General features: G+C 43.5%; 1 protein-coding gene across 3 annotated transcripts in view; it reads right to left on the bottom strand.

The window, feature by feature from the left end:
* The window catches only part of grk4 (G protein-coupled receptor kinase 4), a 53,145-nt gene that overhangs the window by 19,132 nt on the left and 14,935 nt on the right, over window positions 1-19,078 (bottom strand). For 2 of the 3 annotated variants that reach the window (XM_044027733.1, XM_044027734.1), the window contains exons 2-5: window positions 17,932-18,027; window positions 8,351-8,463; window positions 7,206-7,283; window positions 4,849-4,949 (exon numbers count right to left, since the gene is read on the bottom strand). In XM_044027733.1, coding sequence (XP_043883668.1) covers window positions 4,849-4,949; window positions 7,206-7,283; window positions 8,351-8,463; window positions 17,932-18,027 — 388 coding nt within the window. Of the gene's footprint in view, window positions 1-4,848; window positions 4,950-6,075; window positions 6,434-7,205; window positions 7,284-8,350; window positions 8,464-17,931; window positions 18,028-19,078 lie in introns of those variants that run through there. The other variant, XM_044027735.1, reaches the window with a different exon arrangement.

The raw sequence follows: 19,078 nt of genomic DNA, 5'->3' as shown, positions 1-19,078 counted from the left end.
TGTTGTACAAAGGCCATAACATCCACTGGGAAGGTCCTGCAATTAACACAAATAGTATTTTCACAATACAACCATTCGATTCGACAGAAGTAGAGAGGCAACATACTGTATTATGATCCAAAACACCGTGGTTACAAAACAAACAGAAAAATTGCCCTGGTGCAGCTTTCTCTACTGCTGACTAGTGTAATCACAATCTGTTCTGCCAGCCAACAACACATGACTAAACACCAACGCTACAAACTCAAGCTCCCTCCTCTGCCACCCAGACACTGAAGAGATGCTCATATTTGGCCCGGAGATTTTCCTTAACCATATTACTTCATCACCGAGGAGGATGAGGAAAGCTGCCTGTGGTTACCAACAGCACTGGGGTGGCTGTTCTTGGCAACAGGGCCCGGGAGCTCTGAGAGTTTCCACAAGGGAAGCACCCGATGCAGTGTAAAAGAAAACTGAAATTATGTCATCATAGGACGCGGTTGCTCAGCACATGAGCTCAATGTCTATCATCATCCGTCCCCATGAGATCTTTGTTCTACGCAGTAGAAGTTCAATGTCCAAAGGCTTTTATTGCTCTGCCCTGTGCTGCTCCTGAGCTCAGACACTCTATAATGACATCTTGTAAAGATGCACTATAAAAATACCCCTCATTGTAATTAAGCTGCGTTAAAGGTACAGTGTGTAAAGTTTAACCTCGCCCTTCCCTGGTGATTATATACATTATATTATATATGGTGATAACATATATACATGTTGGTGATTATACGCATTTTATCTTTTATTCCTGCCAAATCTGCCCCTTTTTTTTTTTACACACTGGGCCTTTACATGTACAACATGCAGCAACTTCTACCTCTAGGAGTCTCTAAATCAAAGTAAAAACAGAAGATCTACTTTTATGACATCATGCAGCAGCATGGAATCATGGGAGTTGTTGTACATGGAGAGCTTTGGTGGCAAATGCCAAGAAGAACCTGTGACCCGTGAGTGACAAATACACACAACAACAAAAGACCCAACATGTGTGGGCATTGTTTTAGAGTAGACTCAGAGGTAAGGGGAAGTGGGAGTGTTGAACGTGTGTACTCTCTGCATGTTGTTGCCTGTTCTAGTTCTCATTAAATTGCGTCACAATTCTGTAAAGCCTCCACGGCAACTGCACCACAGGCGATTCTATGAATTTAGTGTAACAAGTGTGGGAAATGTTTTTGGCTAACGGTGGGGCGGGAAATCCATGGGAATTTAGAAAATATGCTTCCTTTGATTGTGTTTTTTATTCTGTGAAGTACTTTGAGTGGCATTGTCCTGTATGAACAGTGCTTTTAGAGCTGCAACTGACCATTATTTTCTGTCCATTAAGTTCACAGATTAATCGAGTAATCGTTTGGTCAGAAAATGTCAGAAAATGCTGAAAAATGTTGATCAGTGTTTGTCAAACCCGGAAAATTGTGACGTTCTCGAATGAAATTGTTTTTGTCCACAAACCAAAAAATGATTAATGATTTCTTTGTTATCTGGAGCAAAGAAACCATAAAATAGTCCCATTTAAGAAGCGAAAACAATCAGAAATCTTGTTGTAATCATGAAAAAAAGCTTCAAACCGATTCATCAATTATCAAAATAGTTGACGGTTAATTTAGTAATCGATTAATTGAGTATTTGTTTCAGCTCTAAGTGCTATATAACATAAGTTTGATTGATTGATGGGGGTGTGGCCTGAATAGCCCTGCAGTAAGTAGTGCATCTCATAGTTTTAGCGTAAGATTATGCGCCAATAAATTATTTACCAACTATATTTAAGTTCCCAAGCTTCAATTTTGAAAAGTTAATTCCCATAAATCTACTTATGCAAACACTAGTCTTGTTGTTTTTAGCTATTTGACTGCAGAGATATTACATATTACATCTTTAAGGACCACTTTTTCCTCATATTAAAACCTAAATAGCTTAAAAGAGTTACCGGGTGTTAAGATCGCACTCATCCACACATTGTCTGATTAGGTCAGTGAACTTAGAAAGCGCCAGGAGGGCAGGAGCTGAGCACAGCAGTGCCTGGTCTCAGACAGACACCACTGGGAGTAGAAATAAACAAAGCTACAAAATGGCTTTTGTTACACAAAGGACGAGGAAAAGGGGAGACGACTCAGCAGAGGGCCCTTTGTTAAGGCACGCAGAGTTGTCACGATGACACACGTAATGAACGGCCATGCTCCACTCTCGGTATGACATAACCATATGTTCCACTGCAGCAGAAAGAAAAAATCTGTGAGTGAGCTAATACATGCTCCTCCAGTGGGTGTGTGTGGCTCTGCCAAAAGTTATGTTTCCACGTGTAGCACCATGCTTTCCTAAAGGCTTTCCCTCAGAGGTACGTACCGGAATTTAAAAAGGGAAATTGAAGAAAATGAAAATACCACAATGAAATACAAATTATGATGATAGTGGAAGGAGTGATGACTGAACGTGAACAGGAATCTCATTCAAAAACATCTGAAGTGTCGCTGCTGCTGCTGCTGCTGCTGCTGCTGCTGCTGTGAGGCTTTTACTAACAAACACGTGCCTGTGTTTTTCTGTGTTTGTACATTCTGCTTTCTGTTTCTCCCCCACAACTCTCCAAAAACACTCTCTTTCCACTTCTCCTCACTTTTCCCATTTTGTCCTCACTTTTCCCAATTTGTCCTTCTTGCCGTTCTTTCTTCTCCTTTCATTACTTTCTGAGAGTTTCCCAGTTCCAGGCCCTCGCGCTGTGTCGTCATATCAGTTCATTGTTCACCATCTCAACCCTCAAACTAGGTAAAACCTTAAATGTAACACGATGTAGGATTCCCTCTCGGGGTCCCTGTACCACGGGAAACAAAAAATATAAGTGGTGGTAGCCTATGTTATAGCATTTTATACAAATATGATTAGAGTGTTGTTTTTCAAAATATTCCACATGAAAACTAACTGTACTGTATGTCGTAAAGTAGATATTTATAGTTATTTTTTGTCATTGTGGTATCGACCCGCAACCCCAAGTTCTGTAAGGTCAATGTAGGTCGCTGTACAGTGATCAAAATAATGTAAAAAGGAGATATTTGAATGACAAAATCCTATATTGTGTTACTTTAAAGATCAAGCGTGTAACATTTAGGAGGGTTTGCTGCCAGAAATGGATTATACTACCCATAAATGTGTTTGTCTCAGTTTAAAATGAGAATACTTTTAGAATAAGGTATTTTATATATACTTTAGGGAAAGGCTCTTGATTTAAAAAGACAAATCAGCCAGAGTGCATACATTATAGTTTGAAGCAGAACATTACAATCAATGAGAAAAAAAAATCTGCATATCTGTCTATCACAACTGCCACAAACTGCTATATATTATTGATTTTATAAATCCAGCAGCACCGGAACAGCACCGCGCATGCGTTTTCCAAAAACACAAGAACAGGCTGAGAAAATAATGGGAGTTTTTTTTTCCCCCCCCAGTCATGATTCCCACTTCTCTTCTGTTTTATCAAGAAGATTCCAATATTCCCAGGGGGGAGGGGAGCTCCAGTGACTAAGAAGCTGGTCACAGCGTTTCCAGTCCAAATCCGTCTGCCTGTGTGGCTTAAAGTTGAGACTTCGCAGACGCACGGCTTCTACCAAGACTGAGGAGACGTGGGTTTCTTGGGGGCCTATCGATTTGCAGAGGAGCGGATCGTACTGTGCTGGACATCCGATGTAATGATGTGGTATATTTATGTCATGATTTATACTAATAACTTTAGCAATAACATCCTCCCTGACAGCAATTCAGTTGCATGTCTCCGAGTCATGAGTAACAATTTCCTTCAATCTGAACACAGATATCATACATTCAATATTAAATTCAAGTGTAAAATAATTTATCAACAAATGTCGATAAATCTGCTTAGAAAACCGCTCGTCATTCTCGTTATTGGTGTCTATTCAAATCCTCCTTGACCGCCTTGTGATGCGACGCCATGATTACCGCACGGGGTTTGACGGTAAACATTAATCGAGGTAACACATTTGTGAGATCCCCTAGCCAGTCATAAATCTCCATAAACAGTCTCTGAATTCACTTTAAATCAACAAACAAACACCGACCATCGCCGACGCGAGCCAAACAATCAAAACACAGCGCAGTCGCGAGACCGAGTGCCATCGACTGCTCCAACTGTAAATAAACAGCAAAAAGCGTTTCCCAGTAGATCATTCATTCAATCCCGGGCAACAGAAACTAACTGTGACATAGTTAAATATATAGTTAAATTATTGGACTTGCACTAGGTAACGATGAGGTGCATTTTTGTGTGTGTGTGTAAAGAGAAGTACATTTGGGGGTAATAATCCCTGCTCTGTTTGCTTCTCCTGGCTCTGTGAACAGGAAGCAGAAACACCTGCAAGTGTGTGCGTCTGTGTGTGTGTGTGTGTGTGTGTGTGTGTGTGTGTATGGGGGAACACTAAGGCAGTTGTTGTTTTCATGCCAGCCATCCGGATGCTCTCGCTGCCCACTGCTCTATTTCATTCACCTCCACTGTGCGTGTGTTTTTGTTAGTGTGGTTTTGTAAGTGTGTGTGTGTGTTGCTGCCCTCCCGGTGCCAGCTGCCTCATCATCGCTAGTGACAGGGCACATTACTGCACAGACTCGACAAACACACGCGATTTCTGGAGGAATGCGAACATGTTGGTGCCGCTGCTGCATCTGTACTTTGACGGGCATAAAGAAAACCTGACGCACTTCCAAATAGCGAGCGTCTAATTAATGGCACGAGTGTTCCGAGTGTTGGACATCTGTAGAGGGAGAATAAAGATGGCCCTGTGAGAACGTCGTGTGCGGATGATAGAGGCTTACTTGGTGCAGTCATCGAAGAGCTCCTTACACGGAGTCTGCTCCAGCCTCTCCCGACAGCCGGCCACTACATCCTGTGGTATGTCGGGCAGATGCGCCGCCGACTAGAGGGTTAAGGAGACAAAATGTGTGTTTACACAACATTAGAAAAAGAAATTGTTGCATTAACAGAGTTTTACGACATCCATCCATTTTCTAGCGTTTTATCCCGGTCACTCCCAGCTGACATGGTCGCCAGTCCGTCACAGGGCAAACACATGGACAAACATACACTACGGGGACAATTTAGGGTGTTCAATTAACCTCTTTGTGTTTTTGGACTGTGGGAGGAAACTGGAGAACGTGTAGAAAACACACACACACATACACAGGGAGAACATGCAACACTCCATGCAGAAAAGGCCCTTGTTCCGACCAGGTCTTGATTGAATCGGGGTCTTTTTGTTGCAGGGCAACAGCACTACAGTCCGTACTGAAATTGCAATCATTTTTTTAAGAAAAGTTGGACAAACACACACATATAATGCAGTTGGAAGTCAAATTACGACTGCATGTATATGTTCAAGTAGACAACAGCAAGAAAAAGACAGGGAAACCTACACTGGTGAGGTTTTGGCTTGATGAAGAGACCGAATATATGCTTCGTCAGCATTAAGAATTCCATATTTTGAAGACAGAAACAAGCTAAAAGGGGACATGTTGCCACCTAGCATAGCCGCTTTATTTGATTAATCAGTTTCAGGCTAGTAGCATACATAGCTCAGCCATAGCTCAACTTAAAGGAATACTTTAAGTTGCATTTAGCTTTGTATTACTAGAATAGGGGTAGTATTTTTGGAGAAATTGTGCTTCCCAACCTCTGTTTCCCCTGAGTTGAGAAGCCTTGGTCCGAGGTTTGAAACTGCAGTGCTAATTCCTCACTTGTCATCTTTGCTAACAGTTACGCTAACAGGACCAAGTGTCACTGGTGGGTATGTAACAAAAAAAACATATTTCTTGACTATTTTCTTGAATATTTTTCAAAAATACTACCCCTATTCAAGAAATACAACGCTACATGCAAACCTGTGAAGTATTCCTTTAATTGTGTGTGGAAATATACAGATACACACATATATACATATACTCTATATATAGAGAGAGAGTGAGGCGGAAAGACAGATGGAGAGAGAGAAATATGGCACAGACCCCAAAACACACATTAAAACGTGATACAATTTATGAGCCTACACATTCTCTCATCGAAGCTGTGGTCACACTTCACCTCGTGGTTTGGTTCACAACAGTGTCACCAGTTTGAAAAAAAATCAAATAGAAATTCTCATGGTGAGAATGCCCCCAAGTCATACCACAACAGGGTGTGGGCACATGCATACGACACACTTATACATTAAGATGACAACTCGGGTTTGACAGTTCTGGTTGAAGTGTGGTTTCTATAAGGTGTTGACACATTATAAACACGGACGCTGCCAAGCGCACTATTGAGTGCGCCGCTGTTTCCGTGAACCAGCTCCCACTGAGAACACGGCTGCCAGGAGGGCAGGAGGAAAAACAGAATTTAGCCACTTAATAAAAGGCTCACCTAATAAAATCTACGGCTGCTTAAGACTATGATATCTTAAGAATATGTTCAGAGTCTGAACGCTTGTAAAACTGCTTACTCTCAAACACCAAAGTCCATTGAGAAAATCTGCGTTTTTTTAGCTTTGTTCTTGAATAAGAAAAAGGGTTTGAAACACCGAAGACACAAGATAACACATTTGAACTTCATGATGGCGGCAGCAGTGGAGGAACAGCTTCTGTGTGTCAGGATGTAAAATTGATGATTTTGTCAATGGACTCTGGTTCTTGGAGTTTTATAAGCTTCAGTTTCCAGCTGGAAAAGGCAGAGACATATGGCATGTTTCCCACGTTGAGTAGGTACTATTTTGTAGTGGAAAACCACGCTGTGCCGTGCCGAGCTGGGACCATAGGCAGAAAAGAGGCTAAAACTACATTCTACATGAGATAAAACTACATTCATATTCTTTAAGATACCGTAGACTTAGAACCTCTGTGAAGTGGCTTTAATCCACCTCTGCTGGCCTCCTTCAACATGTCTGACAAAAAATTCAAAGCTGATAATGTCCATACTATATTTGTGCTTATACGTTAGTAAAAAAAAGTCAGAAAATTACTTTAAAAATACAATTTCAAAATGTTTAACGTACTTGACAAAACCACTTTAAAAATGATGTTTGAAAGAAAGAAGAAGTACTTTGGCAGCTGTGGGCAAACATGATCATCTTAGACCAACATCAAAATAATTTACAGCCACGTCATCCATCACTGTAAGTGCACGTGCTCTCGCGTCTTACCCCGTTATTAAAGTATGTGTCTAAAATATTCAGTCCACAGTCCCTCCTCTTCTCATCAGCAGCGAGCTGATACATGGCCTGTCAAAGAAGAGCAGAAGTGTGAGCTATGGCACCAGCGCAGGAAGCTGCACTCATTCTACCATCTTTAATATCACTCCAAATAAGGTCAGAGAGACACTGGCACCAGAAGACGAGAGGGTGAGACGGGGAGGAAAAGAGGGAAGTGAGGAAAGAGTGGTGGAGGTGGTCAATAAGAAACAAGACAGAGAGAGGAAGCAAGAAACACAAAAACACGCATGGGACTGCAAACAAATAGAGAGGTGTTACCGATGACAAAATATCTCATCTTAGTGAAAGCAGCAAACTGGCCAACATGTTTGTCTTCACGCTTAGGGTGTTGCATCTGTCATCTACCAGGATGATGCCTCAGATTTCACCCCATCACACCAGCACAGATTGTGTTTTTGGTCAAATATGGCTGTAGGCAGGGAGATGGTCTGAAGTTTGACTGCCTCCAGCCGTATGTTTTGTTTGAAAACAAGCTCAGCAGATGGGAATGTGACCAAGCCGTGCTACTACACATCGCGGCCAAAACACCGAGTTCTCAGTGGGACCAACCGCGCATGAAAGCGCTAAACTGTTGGTTTCATTTCTCGCATTTCCTCAGCCGGCGCAAGTATGTACGACGACGTACATGCCTGTCCACCTACCTAGAAAATGACTAATGTAGTTTGTTATTAAATAAACATGATTCCCCCCTGTTTTCCTTTCTCGCATACCTCCAGGGGCCTAGACACAAGCTTGGGCCTGTGTTTGCCTGCTCACCCAGGGGACCTGCCTCTGACGTGGGCTTGACCTCATGGAGGAGTGCATGGAGGAAGGGGAGGGGTCTGCGTTCTGCTTTCTGACAGCCTGTCTCAGGCGATAATCGGCCCCAGTGCCCACCCCACCCAAGATTCGTGCTGCTGCCAATAAGAGGCAGGCAGAAGGATCTAACTTCCCTCTTCTGTATCAGTCCCACGAGAGGAAACACAGGGTCACACACAAGTAAAAAGATGACATGTGAAAGAAGGAGTTTTGCTAGAAAAATAATCACAGAGTCAACAAGAGTAATTGTAAGAGAACCCGCATTCTCATAGACTTACCACGGCATCCATGAACTCGATGCAGCGCTTCAGCTCTGGCCTGGTGTCACAGTACTGACGGAATAACAGCCGCCCGATTGGCTGCTTCTCACACAGACTTGTGTAGTCCCTCTCTGGAAGGAAGAGAGAGACAAGAGGGGAGACAGATGGAGAAAAGATTTTACACAAAAGCATACACAATAAAGGTCGTTACAAACCTGGGGTGAAAAATCCCCGGGATCAGTTGATGAAAAATACACATTTCTACAAACAATTTCTGTATTCCCCCCCCCAAATTTATTCCCTCTATTGCTTTTCTTTTTCTTTTCTTTCCTGTTTAAATATTGTATTTAGCATAAGAATGTGACTATGGTCAAGAGGAAAGGAATTGGGCTTGTAACTGGAGGGTCACCGGTTCAAATCCCAGGATGGGTTTGAGGAAGACACCCAATCCCCCCATTGCTCCCTGGGGCACAGATAGGTTCCACCCACTGCTCCTGCATCTATTTTGTGTGTGTGTGTGTGTGTTCACTACTGGTGTGTAAAAAAGACGGGTTAAATGCAGAGGTCAAATCTACCATCACTAACTGGTGTGTGTGTGTGTGTGTATGTGCAAAAATAAAAAATATGGGGGAAAAAATAGATTAAAATGCATTTCGAGAGTGCAAACGTCTGCCAAGGCAGATTCTCACAGTGTCAGTGCACTCGAGAGCATCATTTCCAGCAATTTGGCCGAAATACAATTTTGTTTTTGTGTTACTATCAGAGTTTTAGTTGATTTTTTTCAATTTCGAACCAACCTACACAACATAGACCTATACAAGGTTTTACTACATGATAATATTCACGCAACACTGACACTTTTAGCAGAGATATTAATGACAAATTATGAAGTCATCTATCTGACTAGGCTAAGAACCACCACTAAATTTCTTCTCTTAGGCCATAACCAGAAGGTTTCATCAAAATATGCTGCACGCAAATGGACAGTAAAAGCTTAACAAGGTGAAGCAAAAGAAAGAATTCGATTATCAATCGATTAGCAAAATAGTTGATGCTTTTTTCAATAATTAAAAAAAGCTTTCTGATTTTTCAGCTTCTAAAATATGATTTTTTTTCTGGTTCCTTTCCTCCATGCACATGTGACGTTCAAGAGCATCATCGTTTCTAGAGCTGCAGCTAACGATTATTTTCATAATCGATTAATCTGTCGATTATTTTCTCGATTAATCGATTATCAAAATAGTTGTCACTTAATTTAGCTGAAACAATGAATCGATTTATCGATTCATTGTTTCAGCTCTAATCGTTTCCAGGTTTGGTAAACATTTTCTGACATTTTTACAGCCCTTTAAAATCCCAATACTTTGTGGCAAATGAACATCATATACAAAAAATGTTTGAATATGTATATGGACCAATCCACCAATGACGTTCAAATGTACATTTACAAACCAGGGAAGTGCCATTGTATGTTTATACAACAAAAGAAGCACTTGTGTTAGTGTCTCAAAGGGGGTTAGAGTCTTTAAATGAATTAAAAAATTCATTTTCATCAAAAACAAAATAAATTACTGTATACTTTGTGTCATAAAAATGTCCAACATGTGGAAAAACAACAGTGGGCAACATTTGTTTATGCTGCAGAACAAAGCGTGTGTCCATGTGTGTGTAAGCATCATTTCTATGTGTGTGTGTCTCTGCAGCTGGCCTCAGCTTATTAGGACTAATGGCGTCCATTTGAGTCATATTTCCTCTGGTACCAAATGAGGAAGAAGACCCAGGACGTTTTCAATCACTGAGTGACAGTAAGGACGCGCATAGAGACACACAAGATAAACACACAAACAAAAATAGGCCACGCACGTTCATGTACACATGCACACTTCTGAAGCAGGAGAAGAAGGGGAGGAGGAGGAGGAGCAGGGGGGACACATGGGATGACAATGTCCAAGTATTGACAGCTCCAGGACAACCTCTGACGGTCGGCTAAATCAAATCTTCAGAAGAGTTCTGTCCCAGCTGCACCATTCATTACACAACATTCCCGTCTGCTCCACAGATCACTGCGTCACATTCAGACTCACCCACTCATACGACCACAGACGCCCAAGTTATCAGTTCGTCAGCAAACAGAGGCTTTTAGAGACATTTAATTCCTTTCTGTTCCACTGTGAGGCCAACTTTGTGTTTCCAAATCGGGGGAACAAGAGGCCTTTCAGAGAATCTCGCCGAGAGATCTTAAACTACATCGCGCCGCCACACTTGCCTTCAGACATCGCCTTTCATCTTTGATCAGCCAGTTTGTGGAGGCTTGCTTTGGTGTTTCCCTATCAGCTGTGTTCAGCTGTGAGCTGGATCTGGGAAAACCCCACACACTGGTGCTTGGTCTGCACAGAAGCAAAATGTTTGTTTGAGGTCTGTGCTGTTTACCTCTGATTTATTTATCCAGGTGAGGACAATCCTTTTAGAGCTGTGTGTATAATCAAATAAAGGCTTCACAACGCCCGAGATGTATCTCTGTATCTCTCTCAGTACCGCAGTTTATAACGTCATTGAGTTATCTGACTATAAATTGCATTATCCAGGTTTGTTAGTTCGACTATGACTAGCTTAATTTCAGTCGGACTAATATGTTTACATGACGTTAAGAAATCCAAATTAGTGTCTGAAGCCTGCATTCACTAGCTCTTATGTGCTGTAGTGACTTTAGTTTCAAAAGAAAACAAGAAAACCCCACACAGCTGGATCTCAAAGAGTCAACATGTAGTGAAACTTGCTTCACTGTCAAGTACCATGTTGTACTTTTGCATTTTAGCAACACCTGAAGGCAAGTAAGTCAAATAAATGTAATGGCAACTGTAATAGCTCCTGTAAGTTTTTCTCATCGCAGTCTTGATAATCGCATAATGCATGTAATTACACCTTAAACATGGTTGAAGTTACCAGGTTAGATTATCTAGCATCCACTGATGTGGTTTTGGTGTCTTGCTCAAGAACAGGTTTCCATCTAATAATTAGATCCCAACCTGTACTGAATACCAGCCAAACTGGTCAGTGTTTGAGACGACGCACTAATATTAGCATAATAAAAGGAAAATTACAATAGTCTTTAAGGGCTTTGCGTGTGTGTGTGTGTGTATTGTTTTTAAATCAACTTACCCAATGAGCAACCCCTCTGACCCTAAACGCATCTGGGTGAAATTTGTCATATCCCAAAATAAAAGGAAAAGACTTTATTTTAATATACTTGGTATTAAAATAATGTGTCTAAATGCAGACTTTTGTATCTTTTAAAACCTATTTTAGCCAGGCATTCACTACATGTATTTATATAACTGTCACATCCAAGCACCATATCACATATATTTACATCACTGCATACTAGTGTGATCTTCTTCCTCCATGTCCACAGGGTAAACTTTCAACAGAACACAAATATGTACAGTATTATATATATATAGATATACAAAGGAAAAGCCCCAGGGAAAGTGTGACATTCTGAACTTGTGTCAAAACAGTTGTGCTTGTATTAACCCCAAAAAAGCTACTTCCATTTATTCACGGTGAAAAACAATCTTTTTATTCACTGCAGTCTCTTCTATCTCCATGCCAGAAGGAAGCAAGTAGTGTTAGCATTGGCATATAAACTGTAATTTGTTTACATTTTTAATGGTTCATGGTGAATTGTGACTTGGCAAAACATCCCCAGCAAAGGAACACTCTGGCGATTTTAGTGTCTTTGTTTTTCATGACCCAAACTCTAAACAAGTCGACTGTATAAAAACACAGCAGATCCCTGTCAGAGCAATAATTAATAGCAGACATATCATCATCTTCTTCTTCTTCTTCTTCTCCCTTTAGGGGTCGTCACAGCAGATCTTTTGTCTCCATCTTGTCCTATCCCTCGTGTACTGTTCTGTTCTGTTCTGTTACCCCAACTGTCCTCATGTCCTCCTTCACAACATCCATGAACCTTCCCTGTGGTCTTCTGTAGCTCCATCATTGTCCAACATAATCGCTTTAGCCATAATCAATGGCTGAAGCCATCTCAACCTCAACTCTCCAAACCGTTCAACTTGTGCTGTCCCTGTCAAATATGTTTTTTTTTTAGAATCCTGTCCACCCCGGTCCACAAAGACCTCAGCATCTTCAGCTCTGCCACCTCCTGTCCCACTGTCTCCAAGCCATACATCACCCAGGGTTCCCACACCTTGGTTAACATCAAATTCACCTTCATTCTTATTAAACACAATTGGCCTGAAATCATCTCTGCAGAGTGTCGAGTTCCAACCTCAAGCTGCCGGACCATTGTGCTCGCTAATTCAACTGGAGGGTGCCAAAAAGGCAAACTTTATCAAACTGTACCACTTGGTGCAAAACGGCGCTTAAGTTTAGTCGGTCAGAACACACTGTGTGTGTGTGTGTGTGTGTGTGTGACATCAAGTACATTTGTTCAAATATCTGAAAGAAAAAGAGGGGTTAAAAAAAAGAGAGATTGTAGAAGACATCAAGGCGTCAGACAAAAATGGGTCAGAGACCAAGAGGAATGGGGGGGAGAGACAGAGGGTGTAGTAGTGAAGTCTGAATTAGTCTCGACAAGTAACCGAGTCAGAGACCCAGCTGCAATTATAACTTAATGACTTAATTAATACTCCAATTTAGGTCAACAACAGTGTGAGTTGGTGACACAGTGAACATCCACATATATATGCAATTAACACACCAACAACTTGTTTGATCTGGCAGCCGTCATGGAGTCCCTATGTTGGGGTTAGTGAGGTTCACTGGGATGTGAAAATCTGAGCGTTCCAGTAAGAAACGTACAACTAGGAACTTGGATGTTCTTAATTCCTACTGTGATGGTAGCCGAGGGTGCGCTGTCGAGTGGGTGTGGGTTTGGCCAGGAAAGATCAGAGGCAGAGTGAAAATATGGACATAAAGTTTTATTTAGGCTTGAGGGAGGAAAAAAAATCAAGCATTAAGTGTCCATGGGTAAATTCAAATAAATCAATAAAATTAAAAAGGAACAAAAGTAAATCAAAATTCGGCACAAACTCAAAGGTCGGCAAAACGATAACAAAATTCCCAATCTGCTCATAATCCAATCCAGAGTTACAGAGTCACAGTGCTCACATGCAACAGGGTCAAGACACCCCCAAACATAGACGGGACGCACAAACATATAGCAGGTGGCCAGCACCATTTTACATTTAAAGGGGAACATATAACCAATAATTAGTACATAAATAACAAGACAGACTCTAAACCAAAGTACATGTTCTTAGTGGTCCAACAGAGACAGATTTACAAAATAAATAACAAACAGTCCACTCTCTTGCCCATGGAACAGGACACATCACAGAGGGGGTTTGATCAGGACCCACCTCTGTCATCCCCATGGTCATACTGAGTGTGGACTAGGCCAATTAGGCCCGGAACCAAATAAATGTTCTCGTTTCTGGACGGCTCCTTTTCACTGCCGGACCGACGCGGTCAGACTGCGGACCACAACAACGCCCCAGCACAACGGGTAATCCATGTCCGTGTCCGGCTGCTCCGCACTCGCCCCGTGGCAAACGCTGCATGAACGAGCGCGGCTGCTAACGTCCATTTATAAGAAGGTGTGTGTGTGTGTGTGTGTGTGTGTTTCATCAGCCTGGAGGGCTTCTCTGTGCGGTCGCTCCGTAACCGTCACACCCCCCCCCACCGCTGGTCTCACGCCGGCAGGCGGGAGAGGTAGTCAGCAGTGGCATTGCTCCGCCCCGGGATGTGCCGGATTGTGAACCGATACGGCTGCATTGACAGGTACCAGCGGGTAATGCGGGCGTTGGAGTCCCGCATGCGGTTCATCCATTGCAGAGGCCGATGATCTGTCTCCAGGAGGAACTCGCGGCCCAGGAGGTAGTATCGGAAGGCATCAAGTGCCCATTTCACTGCCAGACACTCCTTCTCGACCGTAGAGTATCGCGTCTCCCTTGGAAACAGTTTGCGGCTGATGTATGCCACCGGATGCCTCTGGTCTGATTCACCCTGGAGAAGCACTGCACCTATACCTGTGTCAGAGGCGTCCGTCTGTAGCACAAATGGCTCTCCAAAGTTGGGACAGTATAGTAGAGGCTCATTACACAGTGCATTCTGAATGTCTTCAAAAGCCTTCCTGGCCTCTTCGGACCACTGCACCTGGACCGGAGAGTTCTTACGTGTCAGATCGGTAAGTGCAACTGCCCTCACAGAGAAGTTGGGCACAAATCTTCTGTACCATCCAGCCATGCCCAGGAACGACCGTACCTGAGTCTTAGTCTGAGGCAAGGGGCATTTCTGGATAGCCTCGAGTTTCTGCACCTGTGGCTTGATGACACCCCCGCCAATCACATAGCCCAAATACTCGGCCTCCCTCTTGGCAATGGCACATTTAGTAGGGTTAATGGTGAGACCTGCGGACTCAATCCTCCTCAGAACATCCTTCAGGTGCTTGACATGGTCTTCCCATGATGTGCTGTACACCACAACGTCATCAAGGTAAGCTGCCGCGTAGCCATTGGTGCCGGCCAACACCTGATCCATTAACCTCTGAAATGTTGCGGGGGCTCCATGCAGCCCAAACGGCATCTTGCAGAAATGAAAGAGACCCCAGGGCGTCCGAAACGCCGTCAGCTCCCTGGCAGCATCACTAAGGGGAACCTGCCAATAACCTTTTGCAAGGTCCAAGGTGGTTACCCACTTCGCAGGTCCCAGAGAGTCAATGAGGTCATCGATTCGTGGGGTTGGATAAGAGTCAAATTTAGAGACAGAATTGAGATATCGGAAGTCAACGCAGAACCGGAGGGTCCCATCTTTCTTGGGCACCAACACGACAGGGCTGCACCATTCACTCTTAGATCGTTCAACGATGTCCATGGCCAACATCTGGTTGACCTCCTTCCTCAACCCGTCAAGAAGCCGCTCGGGGATGCGGTAGCTCATGCGTCGGGGTGCTGCACCTTCACACAGGGTGATATGATGGTTTACCAGCTTGGTGTGTCCTGGCTGCGCCTGAAACAAGGCTGGATCACAGAGATGTTTAATGTCCATTTGCTGAGCAGGGGAAAGATGGCTGAGGTCAAGGGTGCCCTCTGTTGGTAAAGGTAGGTACTGCTCCTCCACCTCATCCCACCACTGCCACCAGTTGTGATGGTAGCCGAGGGTGCGCTGTCGAGTGGGTGTGGGTTTGGCCAGGAAAGATCAGAGGCAGAGTGAAAATATGGACATAAAGTTTTATTTAGGCTTGAGGGAGGAAAAAAAATCAAGCATTAAGTGTCCATGGGTAAATTCAAATAAATCAATAAAATTAAAAAGGAACAAAAGTAAATCAAAATTCGGCACAAACTCAAAGGTCGGCAAAACGATAACAAAATTCCCAATCTGCTCATAATCCAATCCAGAGTTACAGAGTCACAGTGCTCACATGCAACAGGGTCAAGACACCCCCAAACATAGACGGGACGCACAAACATATAGCAGGTGGCCAGCACCATTTTACATTTAAAGGGGAACATATAACCAATAATTAGTACATAAATAACAAGACAGACTCTAAACCAAAGTACATGTTCTTAGTGGTCCAACAGAGACAGATTTACAAAATAAATAACAAACAGTCCACTCTCTTGCCCATGGAACAGGACACATCACAGAGGGGGTTTGATCAGGACCCACCTCTGTCATCCCCATGGTCATACTGAGTGTGGACTAGGCCAATTAGGCCCGGAACCAAATAAATGTTCTCGTTTCTGGACGGCTCCTTTTCACTGCCGGACCGACGCGGTCAGACTGCGGACCACAACAACGCCCCAGCACAACGGGTAATCCATGTCCGTGTCCGGCTGCTCCGCACTCGCCCCGTGGCAAACGCTGCATGAACGAGCGCGGCTGCTAACGTCCATTTATAAGAAGGTGTGTGTGTGTGTGTGTGTGTGTGTGTTTCATCAGCCTGGAGGGCTTCTCTGTGCGGTCGCTCCGTAACCGTCACACCTACTATAACTGGGACGCACACACACAAAAAAAGCAGAAACTATCAACTCATCCCTCCGTACTAATAAAGATACTGAGCCTTTTTAAACCTCCATCTAAAAACGAGGAGTTCACCATGCATGCGTGGCGTAAAGTAATGGGTGCACATGTCCTGTGTTTATTGGACGGATACCAGAATAAAGTGGAAAGTCGGAAGACAGGAGATGGCCGGGGAGGAACGGGCGAAGGAGAGTCCAAGATTGGCAGACAAAGTGGCTGCAGCCTACATAATGTAATCTGGGCTTCCTAGAAGTACTGCACACTTGTCAAGGCTAAGGTCAAATGCCTGATATTATCAAGACACAACAAAGACACAGCTATCAGCTGCTGTACTGTATCCTTCTATCCACTGTGCCTACATGGGGCAGGGGCATGTGTGTGTGGGTCTCGTGGATGTGTGTGTGTGTGTGTGTGCATGCACATGCCTACACGTCTGTGTGTTTAAGTACTCAAAGGGGATTATTTTGATCCTGTGCTCGGTGTGATAGGGAAATTACGCAATAGTGTCTATGTAATAGTGACGTATGTTACCCTCAACAGCTGCTATGTGCGCACACACACACACACGCACACACACACACGCAGGCTCATACAGTCAATTTTCTTTATCCTCTGCTCAACGTACCATGCTTCTTCACACCAAGGGTGACATTTACTTACTGCCGGGTTTTTTTAAGCAAATATCATCCATTATCACAGACAACAACAGACACATTCAAGTTTATGACATTTAGATCAGTGGGTAAGAGTTTTGTGATATGCTGTGTGGATTGTGTCCCTCGTTGTTGTGTCTTCATAAAGAGATATCGCTGTATTAGGAGTGTGCATCTACACTTTTGTCCTCCCACCCTTTCTCTCCCTATAAGAAATCTGTCCTTCCAACTGTAAAAGCCCCCCCCCCCACTCTTTGTTTCTATTATTCACTCACTCTCTCCATAACTCTCCTATTCTGAAGTGGTGGAGAGAGAGAGAGAGAGAGATGCAGATAGTGGGAGGGGGAGGCACGAAGATAGAAAAGAGGGAGGGTTTGTGGGGGAGGGTAGCACTGCAATCTCTGGCGGAGATAGCTGTGACGCACTATTACGCACACACATACAGGCACCAACACACACACACACAAAAGTGCTGTGGCATTCAGAGAACCTGGGTGTGTGGAAGGGGATGAGGAGATAAAACAGCCCAGGAGAGGAGCACTTGTCTGGGCCACAAAGATAAAAAAAAAACCCTGTCAAGTCAACCCTGGATGCAGAGAACAGGAAGGACTGAAGACATTGGGAAGTTTGGTAAGGAGACAGATAGTGAAACACAACAAATGTTAAGAGTGAGACTTTGAGACGAGAAAACACACACACACACACACACACACGTACACATACACAGATCGTGTTTCCCGTCCCCTGCCTGCAACTGCGGCGGGTGGAGACGAGTAGAAGCAGGAAGGAAGTCCAATCTGAACTTCCTCCAACAGTCGGACACACCCCTAACGACACAGCATGGCACGTTTTGCCTCTCTCTCACACACACTCACACACACGCATGCCATTTCTTACCGATGGTGCGACGTAGCTCCTCGCACTGGCTGATGTGCGGGAGTTTGAGCATCTCCTTCCATTTCTTGCTGCGACCATTTCTCTTCCCTCCTCCACCTGCGAGACACAGACACACACAGTGAAAATCAGACCATCAATCAAATCACTGCTTCAGCACTGCATTTTGGGGGTGGGGGTGGGGGTGGGTGGGGGTGAGTCTCGACCACATCCATCCAGTGGCATTTTCAGCACAAGAACGGGAAGACACCCTGCCAATGTGTGTGTTTGTACGTGCGTGAGCACAAGCATGTTGACCTTGCAGTAACCACAGACAGGGACAGCTGGTTCATCTCACCAGTCACCTCTATGCATCATGACAGAGCATGTGGTGGAGAATGTTGACAGCTTCAGAGATCTCTCACACTCACACACCAACATAAAGGTCTTTCCATAGAGCCTGGTCGAGCATAAGCCAAACACAACTTGCATTGAGCATAACTCGCATAAGTATTGAGAGTCCCTTTGACGGATCAGGTGACACCGGTGTGAAGAGTGGCAAAAAGAAACAAACCTGTTTGTTGTTTATGACCTTTAGGCATAAACATTCTCTTCGAATGGCTGGAGGTCACCCCATACTTTTTGAAATGCACATTCAAACTGTGTGTGTGTGTGTGTGGAATCTCATCCGGGGTGAACTAAGGTATTTACTACCTGCGGCAAAGCACTGAAGGTGAAGGAGGCAGTACTGTGATGAGACGCCGCTTTGATAGAGACAAAAGCACTGTTACATTTGCAACAGATGTTCAAAGAGAATACAGGAAATTAGAGGTGAAACAATGAATCGATGAACGATTGCTAAATGAATTGTTTCAGCTTCTTAAATGTGACTATTTTCTTCTTTTTTTCTTTTTGGAACACCGATCAACATTTTTTAAGGTTTTCTGATATTTTATGGACCAAACTATCAATCAATGAATGGAGAAAATAATGGTTAGTTGCAGGAAATCTTCTTGTATCAGTGTGCGCGTGCGCATGCGTTCGTGCATGTGTGTTCATCTAAAAATGCAGCCATGAAATGAAATCTTGTTTTAATAATGAAAAAAGCTTCAAACCAATTAATAGAATATCAAAATAGTTGGCGATTCATTTAGTCATTCACAATTATCGA

The sequence above is a fragment of the Solea senegalensis genome, linkage group LG6, assembly GCF_019176455.1.
Source record: "Solea senegalensis isolate Sse05_10M linkage group LG6, IFAPA_SoseM_1, whole genome shotgun sequence".
Taxonomy (NCBI): Eukaryota; Metazoa; Chordata; class Actinopteri; order Pleuronectiformes; family Soleidae; genus Solea; species Solea senegalensis.
Note: the sequence above shows the minus strand (reverse complement) of the source record. Positions and strands in the feature narration are given on the sequence as shown.